The sequence below is a fragment of the Argiope bruennichi genome, chromosome 8 (genome assembly GCF_947563725.1).
Source record: "Argiope bruennichi chromosome 8, qqArgBrue1.1, whole genome shotgun sequence".
NCBI classification, from domain to species: domain Eukaryota; kingdom Metazoa; phylum Arthropoda; class Arachnida; order Araneae; family Araneidae; genus Argiope; species Argiope bruennichi.
The window spans coordinates 114,941,097-114,966,291 of record NC_079158.1 but is presented as its reverse complement, the minus strand read 5'-3'; the positions used below and the strand labels follow the sequence as shown (position 1 = coordinate 114,966,291).

General features: G+C 31.3%; 1 protein-coding gene across 2 annotated transcripts in view; it reads right to left on the bottom strand.

Moving 5' to 3' along the window:
* Positions 1-408: 408 nt before the first annotated feature.
* The window catches only part of LOC129981243 (cytochrome P450 3A21-like), a 36,868-nt gene continuing 12,081 nt past the window's right edge, over positions 409-25,195 (bottom strand). For both annotated transcript variants that reach the window (XM_056092004.1, XM_056092003.1), the window contains exons 2-14: positions 24,273-24,369; positions 23,044-23,096; positions 19,910-20,006; positions 17,753-17,869; positions 16,926-17,014; positions 14,625-14,770; positions 13,003-13,121; positions 9,952-10,099; positions 9,237-9,400; positions 7,941-8,029; positions 5,945-6,088; positions 3,218-3,380; positions 409-638 (exon numbers count right to left, since the gene is read on the bottom strand). In XM_056092004.1, coding sequence (XP_055947979.1) covers positions 540-638; positions 3,218-3,380; positions 5,945-6,088; positions 7,941-8,029; positions 9,237-9,400; positions 9,952-10,099; positions 13,003-13,121; positions 14,625-14,770; positions 16,926-17,014; positions 17,753-17,869; positions 19,910-20,006; positions 23,044-23,096; positions 24,273-24,369 — 1,525 coding nt within the window. In that variant the 3' untranslated portion in view covers positions 409-539. The remainder of the gene's footprint in view (positions 639-3,217; positions 3,381-5,944; positions 6,089-7,940; positions 8,030-9,236; positions 9,401-9,951; positions 10,100-13,002; positions 13,122-14,624; positions 14,771-16,925; positions 17,015-17,752; positions 17,870-19,909; positions 20,007-23,043; positions 23,097-24,272; positions 24,370-25,195) is intronic.

Below are 25,195 nucleotides of genomic sequence, written 5' to 3'. Positions count from 1 at the left end.
CTATGTGTTCTGCAAATTCATTTAACGATAATACTGTGTCTCATTTTCCCCGAATTTTGGAGCATCACCAAAGATTAATTTTCTCACAATTTTCTTGTAAATAAATTATAATTTTTTAAAATTTTCTTCAGGAGGGAATGAATTGTTCTATTTCACATGGATTCCTATGGAATTTTTTTTTTCTCTCAACGAGTGTTTCGCATTAGGGGTAAGATTTGGGAATGAACTATGCTCGTTAAACGAGGTTCCGTTGTACTTCATTCTTGTTACATGATAATTTCGCATGAAAATGCTTTGCTTGAGTTGAGCATTCTAATCTTCAGGAAATCAGTAAGGGGATGAAAGCTCTCGGTTAACTAACTAAAAATCATGTAAAAAAATGAAATACGTCGGGATAAAGGTCACATGTTCGATATGCGCTTTTTTTAATAAAATCTATCAAAAAGTGAATAAAATGTACAAAAATCACAGAATTCAATTTGAGCAAAGTAGAAGTCTGCAAAGCGATGTATTCTAGCTTTGGTGAACTTTGGATTTCATCAGTTGACCAAACGAGAGACCGGTCTGACTTCCATCTCAACGAGTATTTCCTTTGGCATCAACAATCCTGTTACTCCTAACTGGAACTCCAATTTATCCTGCAAAAGAAAGAACATTTTAGTTCAAAAGTTAAACAAAATTTTGATAGCATGAAACATATCTGCGTTTCACCAATACATTAGAATTGCCATTGAAAAGCAGTCATTTGATCAGTCGTGGTAGGTTTAATGTTAAATGTCATTTATTTTCAGCGGCTTCAAAAGTTTTTTTATTTATACAAAAATTATTATTTTTATAATATTTATTTATGAGACTGGTAGGACAGACAGAATGATTTCTATTCAGGTCAAAACAGAATGATTTCTATTCATTCTGTTCATAGCATCATTCTATTCATTTAAAAACAGAATGATTTCTATTCAGGTCCAACATTGCAGCGTCTTTCACGAATCTAAAAATAAATTTAATAACAAATGAAGCAATGTAATGTCTTCCAGCAAACTGCCTGTCAGAATACCTGCCTAACCGAAATGTGAGACATAGTATAGGAATATTATTATTTATAATTAGCCGCTTATGGATACTAGCTAGTATATCTTCAACAAAATATTTTTAAGATTCAAATTTTGATAGTCATATAACTCATACTATGCCGACATCCTGGCATAAGGGTAGTGTGTCTTTTCCATGACCTGGGCGTTCTGGGTTCGAGTCCCGCTTCGGGCATGGTTGCTCTTCCTCTGTTCTGTCTATGAGTCGTGTGAATGTGCCCTCCTGTAAAAAGGGGTTGTGCAAGCGAATGAGTGATGGGTGAGTGACAAAGTCGTACTCTTGGCCCTAGTTGGCGCTACTAAAACAAGAGACGCACAAGAGACGGCAAGTGCCATAAGAAACAACAACAACACTCTTACTATTATAGACGCTTTTAGTCGTTCTACTCATTGTACTATGTATCTTTCTAATCTTCTGTCAGCTTCCGTAAAATTTGAGCTTTACATTTAAGTAGAAGTGAATTGAACTTCAATTATTACAAAAATGATTTTGCTGAAACCAAGAATGTTTTTTTCTGTCTTATTATGAGGACTGTATTCATATAAGATGAAGAATCTGTCCACATTGGATTATTTATAAGCTAAATCGATAATGACATTTTACAGACGATCGTATAAATAACTGTGTATTTTCTAATGGATGGCATCGCGTTTCCTAGATCTAACTGACTGTGAGTTTTCGATGTTTGGCTATTTAAAAAGTGTAATGTACAAAATAAATATTGAAAACTTGGATATCTTGAAAGACACATTATGTTGCTAGTCGAACAAATCAACATTGAACTCCGGTGTCCTTCTGTAGATTATGCAATAACTTCGAATGAATTTTTTGGAATACTTGAGGGATTGATTTTTTTAAACAAAATCAATCAATGATACCCAAATGAAATTTATGGTAAAAATAGGGCTTTCTGGGCAGTTGTTGGTTTCAACGATGAGCAAAAAGCGCAAAGAAAAATTTTACCGAATTTCAAAAGTATACTCAAGTGCAAAAATATATATATAATAAATATGTGCATAAATATAGATCAAATCATATGCTATATAGTGTGACGATTGCAATCGCCAAATTGGGGAAATTTTTTTCTTGGCGCTTTTTGGTCGCTATTACGACCGACAAGTACCGCTTTCTGTAATTTTTTAAATAATTGACAAAACCAGCTGCATGTGCAGCGCCATTTTACATTTCGTGGAGAAAACTGTAACGACTTCGGTACTTTTTGGTTACCGAAAAAAATGTCTCCAACAAAAACGTTGTAGCATTAGATTTGTACGCAAGTTGAAGCATATTTTGGCGAAATTGTTTAGGTGCAGGGCTAAATTATTTGGCGAGTTTGCTGTTGTGCTTTTTGGCTAACCGACAAATACCCCAATTTCTTTTCTTTTTACTTTTTTCTATTGCAGCAACTATATATAAACAAAATTGTCTTACATTTGGCTCAAAAAGTTTTTTTTATGGTCACACTGTGAATTAACAGACAATAAATAGAAAATTGATTACAACTATTTTTAATCTAATATATAAAAATAAATTTTTGTTTGTTCGTATTTTTTGTTTGTTCGATTTTATGCGCTGCCTTACCATTCAGCTGATTGCGATAAAATTTTGCCAACTTATTTCTTACACTTGCTCGAAGGTTATAGGCATACAACAATTATTATATCTAATATACAAAAATGAATTTTTGTTTGTTATTATTTTATGCGATGCCATACTGTTCCTCTGATGGGGATAAAACTTTGCCAACTTAATGCGTTGAACCTAGAAAAACCATGTCTCTCACATGGCCAGTTGCACGTTGGATGCTCACAAGTTGGACAGCCACCAAATTTATTTGTTTATGCTGAAGACGGAAAAACAAAAAAATATTGTCTACCCTCAAGTATATTTGAATAATAAAGTCAAAAAAATAGAATAAATATTATTTATATTTCTCCTTGATATATCATTCAATTTCAATGAATGTATTCATTGTCGTCAAGAAAATAAAAATCATTGTTCCGATCATTCCTAATTAAACAGGATAGCTATTTCAAATTTCAAACGATATTTCCAAAATTATTTCTGCTGCAGCAGCAACGCACCGGGTACCAGCTAGTTGATTATAAAAAATGCCAATACATACCTTCGTTCTTGGAGATCTCTTGATCTTGAAGTTTGAGAGGATGTACGAAAGGCAGACCTTGATCTCCAGGAGAGCGAATCTCATTCCAATGCAGTTCCTGGGGCCAGCTCCAAAGGGCAAATAGGTGAAAGGGTCTCGCTTGGCTTTTTCCTCAGCTGTGAATCTAAGTAGAGAGAACAGAACAGTTCGAAATTGTTCGTACACCATTGAAAATATTACAATTTTATTGCAGAAAGTATATTTATTTATGTTTAGAATAGATTAATTTTATTATTAATTTAGTCTATTCATTACAAAACGTTATTTCTTATCAACCCTCAACAGCCTGATTTTTAAAAAATTCATTTTAAATGTTTCTTTAACTAAATTTTGGGGGAACACTTTAATTATGGTTTTGGGCCAAGAAACTGTTCATCTCTCCAATCGGTAAAAAAATGAACATTGCTAAATATAGATTTCAGTACCTTACTTTGCAAATAGCAACCTTTAACATTAAAAAAAAAACTTAATTTTTTGTTTAAAATTGGAAATTAACCTGGAAATAAGTATAGTTAATGGGAAAAATACAAAAAAAAAGAAAAAAAATTGTAAGATTTTTTTTATTTTTAAAACAAAAATATTGATGTATTTCTACACCTTCATGTACCATTACAACATGAATTCTACAAATCTATTTATTACAATAATATTATAGTTTAAACATATATGATACCTCTGATTACATTACAAAACAAAAAAATTCATGAAACAATTATTTTTAGGACTTAAAAGAATATTGCATTTGACCACTATGTGGTAACCTTACGTAGTGGAATTTTATACAATCTATTTTCTGATGATGATTAGGTGTGTGCCAAAAGTGGCATTACACTGGTAAAATCTCATAAATAATTTTTTTAAAAAAATAGAATTTAAATTGCTATCAAAGGACTAGCTATTCAATTTTTTTTCCATAATCTTGTGTACTAGAAGCTAAAAACAGCCAAAGGAAAAAAAAGAAAAAAAGAGTAGGCATAAAAAAAGAAAAAGTGGAGAGGTCTAAATAGCCCAAGCAGAAGAGTCTACATAATATTCCAACAGCATCATTGAAACATAATTTGTAAATAATTAAAATTTACCGAAGATAGGCAATTTAAATTTAGAAGAAGAAAAAATAAAAAATATATATAAATAAACAAAAAAAGTGAAAAATATAAATAAACAAATAAAATAAACAGGTAAATGAAAAATAAACAAATAGAAAAATTAATACAATCTATTTGAAAATATAAGTCATTGACCAATACCGTCTTTTCATACATCCAGAGACGCTAAAGGACTTAGCTTATGTAGAGCCGATTTTGCATATTGAAGTATTTTTAGATCATAAAAAAGTAGATTTTTTTGCATAAATTTATCAGTATATGCAAAAATATAAACATCGTTCGTTACTCTTACCTTGTTTCTATCCGACAACAATTTTTCTTGTATGCTTTTGTTACTTTTTATATAAATAATCGTTAGTCGTAACACCCACCGAAATGAAGTGCTTAGATAACACGTGAATAATGAAAATTGTCAGAGATATAGAAATAAACTCTCAAAGATTCTAGGTGCTTTCGGATTCGTTGTGATAAAATAGTTTTGGTAAAATTAAAATTAAAAAAAAAACTTTTTGTAAAGGTTATTACATAAAGAGATATGAGCTTTTAAATATATGATGCAAATCTACGTCGCTATGCATTTAAAGGTTAATAACCAACAAAATAAACTATGGTATTCTCGCAAAAAAATTTTAAAAAAATCATGTAATCACAAAATTAAAAAATATCATCTTTTTTTGGTATTTTTCTATCAGCATCAAGCTGCCATGCATGTGTTGTAAATTGATTTGACAACATATTCCATATATTCAGGCATTAGAACTTCAATCTTATTTTCAATATGTTTTAGAAGACAAAATAGGATATACTGTTCAAAGACTTAACTCGATGTTTAAAAATTTATAATGAAGGAGAAGCATAACAATCCTTTTAACCCTTTCTAAGGCCGTGGGAAGTATGCTTCCCACCAAATTTATCAATCTTTATATGAATTTATGTAGGTTGGCATAAGTTCTGACAAATTTTTTTAGAAAGACAGAAACTTAGATGCTTCAGTTCTTTATCTCACACAAAATGATATGTCTTGATTTGTTACTTAATTATTAATTTACCAAATTAATTAATGAATCAAATTAAATTTATTTAATAAGCTAAATGAATCCCTTTTCTTATTCTAATTTCAAGCCTAAAAATATTTTAACATAATATGACTAGAAAAAATGGCCCTTTAAAGGGTTAATATCGAACATTAATGTTTAATATTCATTTTGACCTCAGTTCATTACTTCTTGCTTTTGATTATACTATAAAGCAATTTCTGCTCAATTCCCTGGCTGATATCCTTCAACTTTGATCATTCTTAAAACTTGTTCTTTATTTTTACGCTTTCCAAAAGGTGTAATTTCTGGATCAAAATCCTTGAACTGTTTCGTGGATTTAAATACTTGAAATCAATTCTTTTATATGCTCTATGGTAAACAGAGAAATCGTAATTAAGAAAATTTATTCTTAAAATTTGACCGCTGGAATAAAAACTTTAAATCGGGAGAAATTTGTCTATATGGGTCATGACAAAATTAGTTTAACAAATCAATTCGTTAACTTTTTCATTCTCTCCTCCCCTAAAAAAATTATTTTTCCTCACCTGTCCGGATCAAATCGCTCGGGATCCGGGAAATACTTTGGATCTCTGTGCATGGCGTACACAGGAATGTTAATGCACATTTGCTTTGGTACTTTGAGGCCTAATCCCGGCAGTTTGTAGTCGGCATCAGCATAACGCTCTAGCCTGCAAATAATAAAAAAACGAAATATTATATTTAGTAACGTATGAAAAGTAAATCAACAATTAAAAATAAGGATTTTTTTTCCCTGAGAAGACATATTTCGAAAAGAGAAAAGAATATTAACCTATTACACTCGGATGATACCTTTCACTCACCATCCAAGACAATGCATCTTATTTTTTTTTTAATTTTAATTGTTAAAAATACCTACAGAATGGGAAAAAGATGCAGATTCATTTTTTCAGGGAAATTCACCTTAAAACCATTGTATTTATTTATTTATTGGTGTAATAAACAGTCCATGTATTAAATGAATAATTATGCATCGAATTACTTTTACGAGTGCGAAAGGGTTAACATGATGATATTTAAAAGCTGGTACACTACATTCGACATGCACGATGAAAAAATTGTTCAAACCAATCTACAAGGCAGATTGCTGAACCCAGAGCAACCACTTTTGGCATATAGTTACTACTTGGATATTAGATGTTCAGTAAGAAAAAAATTAACAGATTTTCAATTAAAAATTAATCATATTAAGGCTTTTTTTAATTTCGCATTATGTTATTGCACAAAAACCATTTTTTTACGTCCCTTTACGACTCAAAAAATAAATTTTTCAACAAAATGAATTTTATTTCCATTTAATTTCTTCCTCTAATTTTTTTAATTTTATTTTTAAATATATTTTACAGCAATGTTTTCCATGTTTTAATAAATCTGACAATTCGTAAAAAAAATAAAAGCAACCAAATCAAAAGTCGGTAACTTAATATGTGTTTCTATATTTTTGTAACTATATAAAGAGGTTTCTAAAATTACACAACTTCCATTCTAAAATTATGGTCTTTGTTATGAAAAATATCTTTTGCTAAAGTTAAATTCTACTTAAGAATATCTTTTACTTCTAAGAATGATTAGTATCTTATTCAGACATAATAATACGCCTATTAGTTGGGTATAAGAACGCGCCTATCACTATCACCTCCTGCCTCATTCCTCAAGAGGAATGAATATAAAAAATATAACTTGAACTTCATAATTTATAGAAATAGAATCTTAAAATTCTTGGTCCCATTATAAAGTCATGCCAAAGAACAATTAGGAATAATGATATTTCTTCTATTCTACATATTAATAACGCGGCTCATATGGTAAGAAAGAGAGATTTGCAGAGATTCTTAATGAATGCCAAGTCCCGAATCTTGAAAACGAATTTGGGGACCATTTTGGAGTCAAAATGAAATATCTGGAAAATGCAAAAATTGTAACCTTACCTCTCTTAGGAACCGAGATCTAAAAATTCTTCTGAAGAATAGCATGTGATGTTATGCTCAATCGGAAAGATAGATGTATCCGAAATTCTAAAAGAAAGAAGTTAATCTATTTTTCTGTATTTTTCAATATTTTGTTGGAGTGAGAATTATGGAGAAGCTGTAACAATCGAACGCTCTTCATAAAGCTGTTACTATTAATTAAACATTCGGTGTTTGAGTGTGGTTAATTTTTGCAAGAACTTCTCTCTTCTGCATGTTGGTTCTGTTTTTTGTTTTTTTGCTATTAATGTTCGTGTATTTTGGAATATTCGGGGAATAAAATATTGTTTTCCATTATCCAGTTAATTGGACTACATTCACCTCACACCTACCATTTTTGTAACATTAAGTTTATTATTACTTTTTTTTCAGGAGCAGGTGAGAGTTTTGAATGGAAGCGTCACTGCTGCATATAAATAGCGATATCTTTTTTGTATTCACTGAAATTTTAAGAAAATTTGTTGAGTTCTCGATTCAAATTCAAACGCAAATGGTACAATCTGATAGATTTAAAAGACGGGAAACATGTACTTACCTCACTGCAGGCGGAAATAATCGTAAAGTTTCAGATATAACATTGTCCAGATACTTCATATTCTGTACTGTTTCATAAGTCAATTCTCCCTAAAGCAGTAAAAAAAGTTTAAAAATTTTGATAAGAGCATTACTTATTATGTTCAGACAATTTTAAGGATTCAACTGCTGTAAAATGAAAATGTTTACTTTGTATATACGAAGAGGTATCAAAAAGTTTCGAGGCTAGTCCTGCTGTCAAAACACCATTTGATTTACAAGTGTTGTGTTCGAAATTTAACAAAGGCGACCCATTAATTACAACTGATACGCCACTATCTAGTACTTGTTGGAAATCCTTATAGTTCTTCTATGAAGCCAATTTTGTACGCTACTGATTTCCAATTATGAGAAACTGATAAACTATCTGAAGCAATGCTAGTTCTACTGATGGATCGGATAGAGCAATCTATCGATTTAAGAATCACCGAGGCACTTCGATGGCGAATACCATGAAAAGATTCCTTCTTTCTGGAATAGAATAATTTTCATTGTGACTTAAATTCAGGTTAACCAATTCTCAGCTTTACTAAGTGAGAAAATCGATTAGTGCTCTATCAAAATATTCCAGAGATACTTAAATAATAGAGCGCTACATTCGATACTGTTTCAAGTATTTTATGAATTCCACATTGCTAGAAACTTGGTGCACACAAGCTAAACGTTTCAAAACGATTAAAAATGTTTCAAGTCGGTACCAGTATCGTATCGGCTGTAATTAGATGGTTACCATCGCTGAGTTTCCCGCCCATCTGTCTATGATAATAAATTATCTACAAAATAATCTCATAGCACCACACTTCAGTTTTGGATTGTGCTTTGGAGGACCACTTCTCAAAGTGTGCCAAGTAACATCTACAATTCGTGTTGAGTCTCAGTGATGGATATCTCGTCTCTTTGCTGTGACATTCTTAGTTCGTGAAGCATTCGTATTACTCATTATTCATAACTCATAGTAGTATCGTATTAAATTTGCTACATCATGCGAAATCTGAAGGCAAATTTGCCTAGTATTGTACAAACTTCATGTTCGTTCTTTGTTCATGGTGGGATTGAAAAAGTGGAAGTATAATTGATCACAAAAATCTAAGTAACTGATGGGAACAATACGACGCCTTTTATCATATTGATTTGTGAATATCGATGCTTCCCATGATTGTACGTTATTTGTGCTGCTATCTGTGGATGTGTTAATAACTATTCTCAAAACTTTTTAATATCACCTCTTAGAATCTGAAAAATATGTAAGAGAACTAACATTCGTTTCTGCAATGGCTTTGTCTACTTCTTCTCTAAGTTTGTCTTGCACATCTGGATTCAGAGCCAGCAGGTAGCTTGCAAAGGACAGAGTGGAAGCCGTCGTTTCATAGCCGGCCAAGAAAAAAATGACGCACTGGGATACCAGTTCGTCCATCGAAAGTTCTGTATAAAAGTATGATTGTTAGCTATGCGATAAAATACACTTATTAGACATATTTTAAAGATAAGTAATGGGGAGTGAAGCTTAACTTTCCATCTCCATTTTGAATCTCAAGAACTGAATTACACTTCACTCCTTTGACAATATATATATTTATTTTTTTACTTCTTGGCTGAATACACTAATTTTTCATTAGGTTGATAACAATGGTAGCCATCACACCAAATAATATTTATTGTGATTAATTAGTTTTCTAGTGTAAGTTTTTAATCTTTTATAAAACAAGAGTTAGTTACATGGTATAGTTTTTTTTCGTCTTTAAATACCTTTTTCGTCAATTTATTAAGATGAGTTTCAGATTTTCTAATGAATAGTTACAACTGAGGATAGCTTTGAATAGGCTTAATTTAATTATAATAAAGCCTGTTGACTTTGTGAATTCTTTAGCGCATGTCATGGAAGCAAAAGGGAGGAAGTAACAATTCAGTGGAAATATGGATTTAGATTGGTACATTCAAAAGAATCTTTGATGCACTATCTCTAGTAAACTAACTTTTAGAAGAGACTGTCTTAAACATCTGCTGTCCAGCATTTTGTTCTGCATAGTTAGAGTCGATGTCTCCTTTGTCCTCGTCCCACTTTTCTTCTTCCGACACCTCCTTCGCCGTGTCCAGCAGAAGTTGAAGAAAGTCGTTCCTCGCCTGAAAACAAAGCAAAAAAATGTGATTACTTATCATGCGGTAATAGATGATGTTTCAAATTGGGAGTGGAGCGTTTACAAAAGTGCTTAAAAAGCAAATAAAAAAAACTTCAGCTTTTTCAGGTTAACGGCTGTGACACTTCTTGATGGCTGATCTTGTGAAGGAATGAAAGGCCCCCTTATTTAAGCCTACAATATCAAATTATAGGTAAACAAAACTAGGAAAGTTGATGATGGGTAGAATCAACTAAATTAGCAGAAGCTATAAAATTTCAAATAATGCCACTCAATGCCCTTGTAAACTCTGTTTGAATCCCCAACAGTAATAGAAACTATTAGATTTAGCAAAAAAGCCAAAACTAAAGAAGAGAAATCGTTAAATATACCTATTTCCCTGTTGGAGTCCAAATAATCTTTTGCCACCTCTTCCAAGTTTTATCTAAATCTCAAGATAGAACTGATCCGGCCTATCCCAATTTGATGGGAATCTTTCTTCCATTTATTTCTACTTACTTTCTACCATGGAAGAAAATTAACACCAGTCTAACATCAGTATCAGCAACTGTTGGGGCCACTGAGCCATTTTTTCTTTTCGACACGAAGCATGGGGACACAGCCTTAATCTGAAGAAAACCAAAGAAGCGTTGATCTGGAGCAAATAAAACCATTCCTACTAAAACCCTTCAAGTGATAAAGGGAATTTTGTCAATGAATCTCAGAGCAATGGAAGTTGAATTCGTTGAATTTCAAATTAGAACTACAAGTAATAAAATAAGAATAGAAAACAAATCCTTCAGCAGTAAAGATTATGAGATGTGTTTGGACAAGTTCGGACAACACCCTGCAGAATGGTTTATTCATGACTCTCAAATAAATATTTCAGATAGAGATGGAATAGAAATTTTTACAGATGGTTCGAAAGATGATAATGAAATAGAAGCTGCAAGAATAGTTTACTATTATAGGAAAGAAATCGATAAGAGTCTTGTGAAATTATCGAATCATGCAACAAGTTTTCAGGCAAAAGTGAAAGCTCTAAAGAAGGATATTGAATATTGTGAAAAGATGGAAGTACAGGCACGAATGCTCCATTTTTTTCAAATTCTATGTCATTCCTCCAAGCTATACAGTCATCTCACAAACACAATTGCGATATGGACGATAAAAGAAATGATAAAAAATATAAAAATTAACAAGTTGATAGAGTTGAATTGGGTTAAGACCCATATTGGAATATACGATAATAAAAAGGCTGATCAATATGCAAAGTTGGCGCCACAGAAAAAGGGTGTTGGTATAATTGTCCCTAAATCAAATGGTGTTTAAAAGTGAAAATTAAGAGAAGAAATAAAGCTACAATGGTTTGACTGATAGTATATGTCCAAAAAAAAGAAGCCTAACTTATGACTTTATTCATAAGCCGGAAATAAAAATAAGAAAATACCACCCATTGTGAATCCAAATTATATCAGGACATGGGAGATACCTCCAAAGATTTGGAAGAATGTGAGATATTAGATGCATCTGTAGTGGAATTGGATCTGTTTATCATTATTTAAAGTAATGCAGAGAAATATCGGAATTAAGAAGCTCAAAATTGAAAATGATGACTTTAGTACAGTACAAATGGCATGAGAAAATCTTAAAACACTGAAGGACATGATGCTAAAAACTGACAGTTTTTACAAACTATTTGAAAGCTTTAAAGTGTTTGGATCTCTTTTGTTATGGATTCTGAATTCGGAAGATTATTGAGAATTTTGAGGAGATTTTCGTAAAGTGGTGGTCTGCTCCTTGTTTAACTGGATGAAAATGTACGGAAAGATGAGGAGGAAGGACAGGGATCAACCACTTTGTGGCTGGGGGAAAAATCACTTTGAAGAGGATGTCAGTTTGGAGAATCGGCCGGTGTTTGGACGGGTTATGCTAAAGACAGCAGTAGGCCAAAATAAATCCTATCTATACTGCTTCGTTCTGCGGTGGCTATTCCGTGGTTTTGTTACTATTTCTCCTTAATTCATAATCAGGGACTACTGGAGGTCGACAAGATGATATACAATACATGGGAATGCCTGTAAGAGGGAAACCTTGCTGAATATGTAAGTCAACTTTTTTATTAATTTTGAATTCAACATTACTTCTCATGTTAAATTATAGATATAATGAAATAAAAGATTTAATATGAAATCAAAGAAAAATATCTAAGTATTATTTCCGACTTTCCGACGCCTTTTAACCTGTTTTAGTGAAAAGAAATCTATCCCTCAGTTATAGTTACAAGCTCATACCAAATAAAGTAAATGGAATCCTTCGCTGCACTAAATTCGAAAAGGCACTAAATCCTCTCATCAAGCGAATTTAGTGTCTATGTTTAACTTCTATTCAGCAAAATTTGATTATTAAAAAGATTTTAAGTTGTTCTCAATAAGCTAATTTTCTAATAATGCTTTTAAGAATCTAGAGTTAATTAGTCACAGTCAACTTCATATACCTGTATCCATTTTTATAATAATTAAAAACTGAATACATTCCAAATCTTAATTATTAAATCAAAAATTATATAAAAAGCTACTGCCGCATTTGATGATGATAAAAGATATTTAGAATCAAATTAATTGTTATTAATAACCTTTTTAAATTTAAAGAAGACACAAAATCGTTTTTCGTTTTCTGAAATTTTAGCCAGAACACCTCAAAGTAACGAAATCTAAAAAGTGTATGAACGAACTTCCATGGGAAAAATGTAATCCTAAGATACTTATATGAATCCAATCAAGAACATTTTGTTGCAAATCACAATAGTAAAGTCATTTATGACCAAGCTACAAATTATTGCGAACGCATACAGAAAAGATTAAAGGCGAACATTCCATATTTTGGATTCTTTGACAAAATAGAGTTTACCTGACCAGTCTTCCTCCTCTGCTCAACAATTTGGAGAGTGATGTCTCTGAAAAAATCCGTGGGTCTGGCGGCTGAGGGACGGAACAATCGAAACAGTTTCACCATTTTGGGGAACAGCGCTGAGAAATACAAAAATCCAAGTTACACAAGGATTATAAACAAAACGGAATACAAGAGGCAGAAGAGAACTGTTTAAATTTCAAAACAATTTAACGAACGATGGTTAATTTTCATACTCAGCATCACTTAAATATCGTTCAGCCCCAAAGCGGACAACCCCAAAATAAAAATTTAATTTATTCTAAAGAAATTCTATCTTATTCAGTCCTCTCCGGATGTGACTAAAAATTGTCTTAGTGAAGACATACATATTTATATTCAATGTCGTAATACAAATAAAATAATTCATAAAATCCCATACCAAATAATATTCAGTTATACCGAAATTGAAAATATTCAATTATACCAGGATTTATAATATTCAGTTATACTAGAATTGATAATATTCAGTTATTCCAGGATTGAAAATATTCAGTTTTATACGAGAATTGATAATATTCAATTATACCAGGATTGATCATATTCAGTTATACCAAGTTATTCAGTTATATCAGGACTGAAAATATTCAATTTGGGACTGATAATTCAGTTCCAAACTGAATATTAATCAGTTCCAGCCCTGATATAAAATTAAATAATAAATGTTATTAAAAATAAATGAATTTGCTTTCATAAAATATGCTTCTGTGGTTTTCAGTAATAGAAAAAAATAATTCTTTAAAAATTTTGCTTTTTACATATAAAAATACTACATATATTTTACTACATACAATATTACTTAGTATTCATAAGTAAGACCTGAATGGTAAACAACAATAGCTTTCTCTTAAATGCTAGTAAGTATTGCTTGAGGAAATTCAAATTTTTGCTTAAGATGGCAGCCTAAAACAAATACAAAAATTAATAATCCTAGGAACAATAGTTTCAATACTGACAAATTTAATTAAAAAAGCAGTTCGGCTAATTATAATACAGTACACTCCCGATTATCCGCGGAATTGGGTGGCGCGGCCACCGCGGATAACAAAAATCGCGGATAATCCGAAAAAAGCTAAAAACGGGTATAGCAAAAGAGAAAACAGTCATTCCAACTTTGAAAAATCGTTTTATGTACAATAAAACGTAAAATAAACAGCAGAAAATGTTTAACTAACGCTTAATATTTTAGTATATCACTCAAAACTAACCTAAAATGCATTTTCTTAATGAAAACAGAAAAGTGCTTTGCACTTACGAGAGGCGTGAAGGATACACAGAAAAATTAATAAATATGTACTGTTTTAATACTGTAATGTATTATGTAATTACAAAAGCATAACTGTAAAACTACACCTTTTTGAAGAAATCAGTTATCTGTGTTTGCTTCTTGCTTTGGAAGCATTTCCTCTTTGCTTGGAAGCAAAAAAAGAAAAAAAAAACTTAGTGCGGCAGGCGCGGATAATCGGGAGTCCACTGTATTTTCAGAATGCTGTATATGCATATGTTTATAACTCTGTCCTAGCTATAATTATTCGGACAATAATAAAATGTAAAATATAGAATTCATTAAAGCAAGCACTCACTAAATAGAACAAATAACATTCCAGGCCTTCCGCCGAACACTGCTCTGGCAGATTTCACAAATTTGTTATCCGGGTCGTTGTGGGAGTCAATTTTAGTGGAGAAGGCTGCGCTGGCGATCACGTCCATGGTGAAAGCTCCATATACTCTGTGAATATACATGAGAAATTCAGTTCCTCCATGCCTTTAAATTAGACTCATATAAACGCCATTGAATTTCTATAAACAAAATCACTTCGATATAAAATCATTTCTGCTTTACTTATAAATAGTTCGAACTTCTATTTCTTCCCCAAGTCTCGCAAAATAAGATAAATACAATTTTAACTGTCTAGTATTCACCTGTGTTGAATATTAAATGTAGTTACTAAACTGGCTGTATGCATTACTTTTTCTATAAAGTTTCGACGAGTGCTGGTTCGTTTCTTAAATGATGAAACTAATTTGTAATCAACAATATTTAATTAAGAGTTCAATACTATTCATGACTGAACGCTCACCATAGAACGCCAACCACGAAACGAGACGAACAAGAATCATAAAGTACAAAAATCAGAATCTATACAGAAGAATGGTTGCCACAATTGGCGCACTATCATCTGGCATGGCGATATTAACAATATTTTTGTTTGATATTTAACAACCTGTCTTACTCTTCAACATCACGAGCCCCATTGAAATTATTGAATTTAACATTTTTTAATTTATCATTTTAATAGATGAGAATTCCCACTTTGAATTGATGAAAGCTGTGAATGAAATGCCAAGGCTCTTTTTGTGCAGTTTTGGCATGCGAACACGAAAGCCCTGATTTATCATAAAACAGTAACGAATCATTTGTGGAAAGTAAATAAATGCTTTAAAAAAATGACAGAAAAAAATAAAGACTTGAATATAATCCCCAATATTTCTGTTATTTTCGCAGAACGCAAACGTTTTATTCATTGGCTGAAACTGTTATTTTCCTTATTGAATCTTAAAATATATTCGCATTGTTGTTTATTGGCAAGATGATTCGTTTTATGTTTTATGTTTTTATTTTTATGATTGTTTATGGTTATGTTTTTATTTTTTTCTGATATGCCTAAATACTTGAAAACATGTTACTCACCATCAACAATTTCAAATTTTATTTTATGAGCAGAAAATAATCTCGCCAGAAACTTTAGAATAAATGCCACCTATTATTAAAAGTAACTAATTATACATGAGAAAAATGTCAAATTATGTATATGGTCACGAATTTTAAAATAGTATTAAGTCTAGAAGTAATGTATGGTTATCTGAAAGGTATTAACCTTTGTCACGATATTAAATACATTTTTATGTGTTCATTATCGTTGCTATACTTTATAGTTTTTAGTAGAAAGACAAACGCATCCAACATAAAATGCAGGGTGATTCTCATTGAATGGGAAAAAAAGACTAGCATAATACAAATTTTATAACTGATATATTTAGCTGAAACAAATTTATTTTGAAATTACAATTATACGAATTTCATTCCGCATCAGTGAAAATTTTTCCAGTCATTAAATAGCTGCTAGAAAGCGTTTGTCACCCTCATTGCCAAATTGAGAATGTTTTCTCCTGCATGGATGCCATATTCATTTATCTGTTCATTTATTCTAAAACATATTCATTTATCGGTGCTCAAAGAGATTTTCGCAAAGCATTTGGTAAAGAAACACCATATCGCCATAACATCGAACGGTGAGTGAAGTAGTTCCTGGACACTGGGTGCTCGTGTAAGAAAACCAGCCCAATACGAACCGCCACCCAAACCGAAGTGGTTGAAATCCCGAAGTCGCGAAAAATGAGCGTGCGAAAGCAAAATTGAATGTGCCAAAAAAAAAAAAGTGGCGTGGCGTTTCTTAACTGACGTATTGGATTCATTAACGGGAACAATGCTATCACGAGTGTGGCAGGAATACGTCATATATATTTGCGGTGTCGCCGGATAGGCACACATAAAACAACTATAGAAACTCGGACAATTGCAATTTCATGGTAAATTTGATTTATCAAAATACATTAATTATAAAGTAATGCTTTATTTTTGCCTCATTCAATATAAATCACTTTGTATTACCAAACTGCTAAATTTTGGATTAGAGATTCGGAATCCATGCAAATTTTTTTCGAAAAAAAAAGTCTACTTCTTGAAAACAACTATTTATTTCTTCCATTTTCGAATTCTGCAATAATTGAAAGAAAAAATGTTTGATTAAAAAACACACTTTAGTGACTTTAAAATTACCATGAAATTGTCATATTCTTATAGGTATTGAATTCTAGCTGACCTTTTCGCATCGACAGGTTTTCCTTCTTCTGCAGCGGCCTTGAAATTTTTCACTAAAGTTTCGGAGCAATCCTTGAAAATGCTCAACATCTGGAAATGAACGATTCTTTTATAAAGTAAAACAAGGCAGCAAGTAACAATTAAAGCAAGCAAACTATATATGAGAAAAATTATATTTATAATGTTAAAATCACGGCTTCGGCCACGATTTAAATATCGCCCTGTATATTTCATCAATTTAATGGCTGAAGATGTAAAAGAAAACGTCATGTATTACAATTCGTCAGTAATTATTGAATAAATAAAATTAAACATATTTTAACTTCCTTGCTCAAAAGCATTGAATGGAGGATGTTTAGTAGTTTTTAATAATTTTCTACGAAGCCTCCAACTCAGATAAGGACCTATTAGCACTAGATTATAGCTATGTGATTCCCAACTTCTTGATATAGTATCATATCCATTTTTTATTAATTATCATTTTCTATAAAATAGGTTTAAAAAATTAATATTATATTATCTACTATGAAATAATAATACATCAAGAAATATAAAAAATTTTTGACGAGCATGTAAGTCTTTACAATTTTCATCTCAGTTTCTTCAATAAAAATGATAACAAACTCAAATATCACCAATGACTTTTTTTCTTTTGAAAATCATGACTAGAAAAAAAAATTATCAAAATTTGTGCATCATTTTATCATTGACATTCCAAATTTCGACTCTGATATCACTCATTTTTGTTTCTTTTCTTTTCTTTTTTTTTCAAAAAAAAGTATGTCTCATCTTTTTATATAATTAAAAAAGTAAAAATTAGTCACTCACCCTCTTTAGCTTCCCCGTTGTAAAGGTGGGCGTGATGATACTTCGAATTCTTTTCCAGTCATCTCCTTGGACGATGGACAACATCTTGTCGACCACTTTATCGCCAGTCACAACTTTCTGCAAAAAGAAATTAAAATTTATATACTGTTTATTTTCAGATTCTAAAACTCTTAGTGTTTCTACGCATGCATCAGGATGCTTTTATTTAGTAAAAATAAGGGTAAGAGGAAAGATGAAAGGGGATATTTACTTTTAACAATAAGGTAACTCGAACTATTAATGAACTTAGAAAATATAAAAACAATGGATAACTTAGAAAATATAATACTATTGGAAAAATATAGTAATTCACAATAAAATACATTAGAGAAATTTTTATCTACTGTAAGGGGGCTTACACATTAAATTAGGATGAATAAATGGAAGATTTCTGTACTTAAAATTTGCTAATTCATTATTTTATAAAATAAGCATAATTTTACTATGTTAAAACACGTCTTTTTTAATTTGTTATTGAATTTTTTTAATAACATTTTGGAATTAAGGGCAATAAATAATCAAAGTCACATGTATTATATATAAAAATGTTAAATATAAAAATATTCACATGTTATTATGCATAAAATATTCTTCGTGTCACTCCTGAAACCTTTTTCTGCCTCTTAAATTAATCATATAAACAATCAATACGCAATTTTGAATCAAAATGAAATAGTAAGTCAGAAATGGTGCGAGGCTCTCATACACGTGTGAAAAAATTGACCCCAGAAGTATTTTCTATTCAGGCGGAAATCGATATCAAAGACTGACTAACAATTCCGGACATGCACTCATCCTTCCGCGTTGCACCCCTTAGCGAAGTGGAATCATCTAAATGTGGTAGTCTCAGTATACTGAAATAACCAGTACCTAAAAGTTATATCTGAGTGCATCTATTGTTTTCAAATAAATAATCAGTTGAAACCTATGTTAAGTATTCAAACATTACAGCTAACATCTCATGAATTTAGAATGAGTCTGATAGAATATCTGTTTATAATTTTTTTAATCTTTATTCATTGATTGATTTAATTCAAATTAATACGCTAACTTTCAATTATCTTTATTACTATGTGTTTGGATTTCAGCTCTATACACACAGAGACAGGAGAACAAATAGACAATGAATATTTTCGGACAGATTTTTCCAAAATTGAATGTAAATTTATAATCTTCGTGCTCATTCCATCCATAATTTTCTTATTTTGAAAATCTCCAATCAAAATTTTTGTGTTTTTTAATAATAGAGCTTATATACTCAAGAATAAGTATATTAAAAGGTAGTCGACATTGTGACGAATTTCAATTGTAATTTAAACATATCTTTAATTCTAACAATAACTGCATCGGTGGTTGGCCTTAGGTTACGAGTTCGAACCCCGCCGGCCGAAGATCCCCGCGTGCTTGGTGGCTGACACGCGTATAAATCTGTCGTGGTCACAAAGTCCTCCATGTCGAGAGTAATACCACTGGGGGTACTGGATCAGGGGTGATCGCTGTCTGATTCAGGTCTAAATTACGATCTGTGGAGGAGTGGATGAAATGCAAGAATGAAGTCCGCCTCGTAAAAAGGGTTGTGACGTGTGTGTAGTTAAGTCGTACAATTGGCCCTAGTTGGCTCTACGATAAAAAAACAAGAGGCGCGTCCCTTTAGGCTTAAATCGGCTGTCTTTGAACAGCGGGCTTGTCCATGGCAAGTGCCATAAGTAACAACAACAGCAATTCTAACAATAAAACTGATGCCATATTGCATTTATCAAGGTACATTACATATTCGAATTATCACGATCACGTGTGCATAGATGGATACTGGCAGACTTTCTGTGGATGGATTTTAATCAACATTTTTTATGTAAAAACTATATATTAAATTGCATCTATCTAGCTTGATAAATTTTTGAGTTATCATAAGTGCAGATGTATATAGACATAAATAGTAGTATTTCCGGACTTCGAAGTATTTAAAATGTGAGATTCATTAAAATCTTGAAATAGAATTTTTTTAAGATTATTATAATATCTGGCAATATATACGAGAAATTAAAAAGTAATCACAAAAAAATTTGAAACGAAAAAACATATTTTTTAAATAAATAAGTATTTAAGAGGAAAGCTTACTCTTCGGGATGTAAAAGACGGGAAATCCTTGACCATGATGTCTCTTAAAAGAGTAGGAACCCCAATGGTGAGGATGGGCGTGTTGGCTTCAAAGAATCTAGAAAATTTTTAATATAATTCTCCGATTATTTTATCAAATACATTATTAGTAAAATTAGTAAATGCAGTATTAGTAACATTAATTTCATTGACTGAAACAAAAAAAAAACATTTGCTTTTATTTATTATGAGTCCTTATTACGTGGAATCCCCGCTTGTATACAGTATTGTTACGAATCTGTGATGTTGCTTCCCGGCACAGCTAGTTCCATCGTAGGAAAGATAGTTTTACGGACATCTCAATTCGATGCTGATGGAATGCCGATTCTATGACTCCCGGGATTGGCACCTTGGCGACGAATTTGGTGACAAAATAGATGATGCGAGAATCTTCAAGAATTTTGGCGATAGTACTAATAGGAGGTGAATTATATTGATTCTTCGAAAACTTTCTGTGCCCTGCTCCGGAATTTATAAAAGGCTGCCAGATTCGTTTAACTCATTCATTTATAAGTCAGAGTTGAGTCATTGACGAATCATTTGGATCAGTCCAGTGAAGCACAAGATTTGAGTGGAGCTCAAGCAATTAGTGAATTGAAAATTGAGCCGTGCGACGAATCCTGGAGCTAATATTTTGAAGTAGCATCGAGTTCTTGTGTTGAGTAGCCAGACGTACAGTAATGAGTCGGCAATTCGGTGCTTCTAAAACGAGGAGACAGTGGAGAATAACCAGACATTTGGATAGAACTTAGTGAATAGCTAGGTGAATTCTCTCTTCCTACTGAGTTCTGTCTAGCCGCTTTGTGTGTTGTTGTAGTTGTTCACTACTGATTTCTACTTGTTAGTTGCTGTTTGTTGTAAGTGCCGCTATGTACTGATTGTATACGTCTCGGCTGTGTTTTATCGCCTGTGTCTTCGTGTAAATAAACATCTTTATTTTACTAGCCGCCTTTGGCGACCAGCCGGTTCACCAATCTTAATGCTCGTTAAAATTTTAATAATTAAATATTTTATGTAACTCCTATTTTAATAGCTTTTTTATCAAAATATTTTAAAGCTACAAATTTTGATAGTCATATAATTCATTCATAATATTATAAAGGCCTTCAACCATAACGTAAAATGTATCTCTCCAATTTTCTTTTAGCTCCCGTAGAATTTATGCTTTAAATTAAAGTGGAAATGGTTAAATTGCAATTAATATAAGGAAATTTTTTACTGAAACGAAGCATTTTTTTTAAATATGAGTACTGAAAACAGAGTCTCTGAGTATTTAAACTAAACCTTATGGGCACTAAAGAATATCCTTCTTAATTTATGTAATATCTCAAGAAGTTTTCTACAAAATTTTCTCAGGTTCATCATGAACACATCAATTAATTAACAATGTTTAGTTTTAAATGCATGAAACTCTAAGAAAATAAACAGAATCGTTTAAAATAATTAGTCGAAAACAGGTTAAGCCTTCAAAACGTCCGTATCTGTTGTCAACAATCAAAACACAATGCGCATGCGTGAATTTTCAACGCCAGTTATGGTAACGCAAATGAGGGAATTTTTCTATACCAGTTGGGGTAACGCTATGTAGATTAGAAATTTTTTATTTCCTTTATTCTGTTTTATTTTAATTCAAAAGTACTTCAGAATGAATCTGAAAGATCGATTCATTAACAATTTTTAATTTTAAATGCATCAAACATTAAGAAAATAAACAGAATCGTTTGAAATAATCGGCCGAAAAATGTTAAGCCTAGCCTCATTACTGTTGGGGGAAAAAACTGAAGCCTTACTCATTTGGCGGTGGGGAAAATGAAAAGATTTTTTAGCGGGAAAATTAGTTTTTAATTAATAATTAAAATTCTAATTAAAAATTCAAAAAAAGGAACCCAGGTGCACATTCCCGATCTCCAAGGTATATATGTACCAAATTTGGTAGCTGTAGGTCAAACGGTCTGGCCTGTAGAGCGCCAACACACACACACACATTGAGCTTTATATCAGTACAGATTGAGGCTTGTTAATTATATCAACAACCACCACAAAGCGAAACCGTCAAATTTAAGGAATTTTCGTAATAATATTCTTTAATCAGATGCTCTTTTGGTATATATATATAATAATAATTAAATGAACGTGATAATACAGATAGAAAACTGGTCAACTATACAAGGTGCTAATATTTTTTTAATTCACATAATGCATATTTTCTTTCTTAGTTGTCCGATAAACATACTGAAAACACCTTTTGAATCGATTTGCCGGAGGTCATCTTCATCCCACCGGCCTTATACAGCCGTCTAGTTTGTCAAATAAGTAATCCATTGTAATTAATAAATACAGAGTAGTTATAAATTAACTAGTTAAGAACATTATTATAAGACTTAATATATACACAATAATAAAACTATAAAGTACAATAAGTTTACCATTCTTACAGATGTTCGAATTTAATTTTACATTTTAATTTGAGTTTCTAGGCCCCTTATTCGAATTTAACCCGATTTAGATTAAATATTATTTCAATTTCAGAACATTATTCTTAGAATTTTTTTATTAAGTTTTCAAATTGTTTGCAGATTAAAGCGGCTGATTTTTTTTTCTTTAGAAGTGATTGTCTCAAAAATCAAACCATCCAGGTAAACTTTATGCCATGGCATTTGCTTACTTCTTTCATTTGGTAATCGGACCTTACCTCCATCGCCATGCAAGTTCTATACTAATGGGCAGTTTGGGGGGGGGGAGTCCTTTTTCATACAAGGAATTCAGGATGCAAAGCAATAGCATCCTTAGAGATAGATTTCTTTAAGTCCTACATTCCTCGTTTGAAACATAAACCAGCCTCGAAATGCCGTATTAACATAGAACTTTTGCAGTCAAATTAATAGTGAAAGAATGGACGACTACTGAACGACCATTCTGAAAATGAGTGGAGATCTTAAATGCAAGTCATTCGTTTATAAAATAAATACAACATATTCAAATCAATTTCCTGTTTTTAATTTAATGCTGTTGAAAAGGCGAGTTGACTCTCATATTCTATTTCGAATTTCTGAAATATAATTAATATTTTTTTTTAAAAAAACTGTTTTTCTTACCCATGAATGGGTCCCAGCTGACGGTACCTTTCTATCTGAACTTGATAAAGAGGCTGAAATGGAAAAAAAAATTGTTTTTAATGAGATTCAAGATAAATAAGTGGAGTAAAATGTTGAAATTTCAGTTCCGATTTCAGTTTGTTACAAAAGAATATTTAAGACACAGATATCGTTGCTAGACACTTATCACCCTCCATCTTAATTTTATTTAAGAGGAAGAAAAAAAAAATTTCGCAACCAATAACGAATATGGCGATTTAGTGGAATCTTTTATTTTTTCACATCTTGAAGGAGCGTGAGACCTTACATGATATTCAGACGTGAAAAAAATTTGCCATATTCATTTTTGTTTAGATAAATTCACTTTTTTCTACCTCAGGTAAAATTTGGAAAATGAGATAATGTAAGTTGCTATGTGAATTATGACATGTTCTTAAAACTATTCATTAATATAATTCCTTTTTTAGATTTTTTTATTTCGATTAAATATTTAATTTTAATTAGTTATCATTTTTTTTATTTCTTACGTAAATTGATGATCATAATTTCAGGACTGCAATTAGAGACTTGGGATCAACGAAACAACAACTGATAATGTCTCCCACCCCACTAATTGTTCTATCCAGCCTTGGTTACTTTTTCTCCAAGTTTCATTTCATAATTTATTAAATAATTGAAGTAGCTTTACTCACTTTATTCGAATGAAAAAATATTTAATATGAAATATTATATCTTATTTCTTTATCATTTCCATAAGAATGGTTTTTGCATTATTTTAAAATTCAAAAAAAAAAATTTTTTAATATATGAATTTCATTTTCATACCATTCTTTTCTTAATTATTAATATGTTGTTTTTTTTTAATTTATTTTTCTTTCAATCTTAAAAGATGTGATGAAATTCAAACTCATCCATAAAAAAAACTCATTTATGTGTTTTTGCCAGCGTTAAAATTAAGATTAAAAAATTAGCTTCTTTACATATTATTTACTTAGTAGGTTTTCACTTCCACTTTTATTTCATAGTAAAATATTTTTTTTAATTTCCACCCCAATAATTTGTAGACTGGTTCAATTGAATTCATCGTATCAAATAATTTTTTTAATATACATTCCCTTTTAATCGTCTCACTTCCTAAAAAGTCAATAATTTAGACGAACAAGCTGGTCGCCAAAGAGATTAGTTAGTACATAACGCAGTTTCAGAAAAAAAAATTCCTTCATACTTACTTTCTTCAAATTTTCTAAAGTGGATCCAAAAAAAGGCAATGGTTTGACATATGGAATGCCTCTGTCCTTCCAGTAATCATGATTTTTGGTAGCAAGCCTGCGGAACAAAAATATTCCCTCATGAAGCAGACTAGCGAAAAAGATCCCCATTGATTTTTTTGTATGAGAGAAAAGTTTTTTTTTTAGCTTTATTATTTAATGCAGCAAATTGAATATATATGTCCTGCAGTATTTCCCTTGATTGAATGTCTGCAATTTTTATGTTAAAACTCTTATATTGCAATTTGTTCCTCTAATTTGTTTCATTATTCTATAATATTATACTCGAAAAGACATACAGACATGCAATCGATGCTTTGATGGATTTGGTTTAAAAAATGGTAAATAAGTAATGATAAATGGTGAAAAATATATCTAAGTCAAAGATAATATAACTTCTTTTTTATTTTGTTGCGTCCGCATAGATTGAAGCGAATGCATCGACTTATCTCAAATTAGGCTCATATCTAACATTTTGATTTTAAAACCAAATTTCATTTGTAGAGCTTCTTCCCATTCCATTTTGCAACCAAGGGAAAGAGAAGTTACAAATAAAAACATTTAAAAATGCCCTCATCTGAACGTTTCATAAACAGCGATCAAATTCAGTAGCAGTTAGTTAATTACTCTGAGTGTCCACTCAGAAGAATTTTTAATTCCACTCAGAAAGAAATTTTTTAAAAGGCAAGAAAATTTTAAGAAATTTTTAAAAAGGCGTGGGAGATAGCTAACAGGTAATCCGATTTGAAGTAATTTGTGCATTTTAAGTTACAAATTGGTAGAGAAATAATTTCCATAAAACCAGCTAAAATGGTCTTTCAGAAACTTTCTCACCTTACTCCCTAATAAATGTAAGGCCGCGGTGGCCTGGTGGTAAGGTCTCG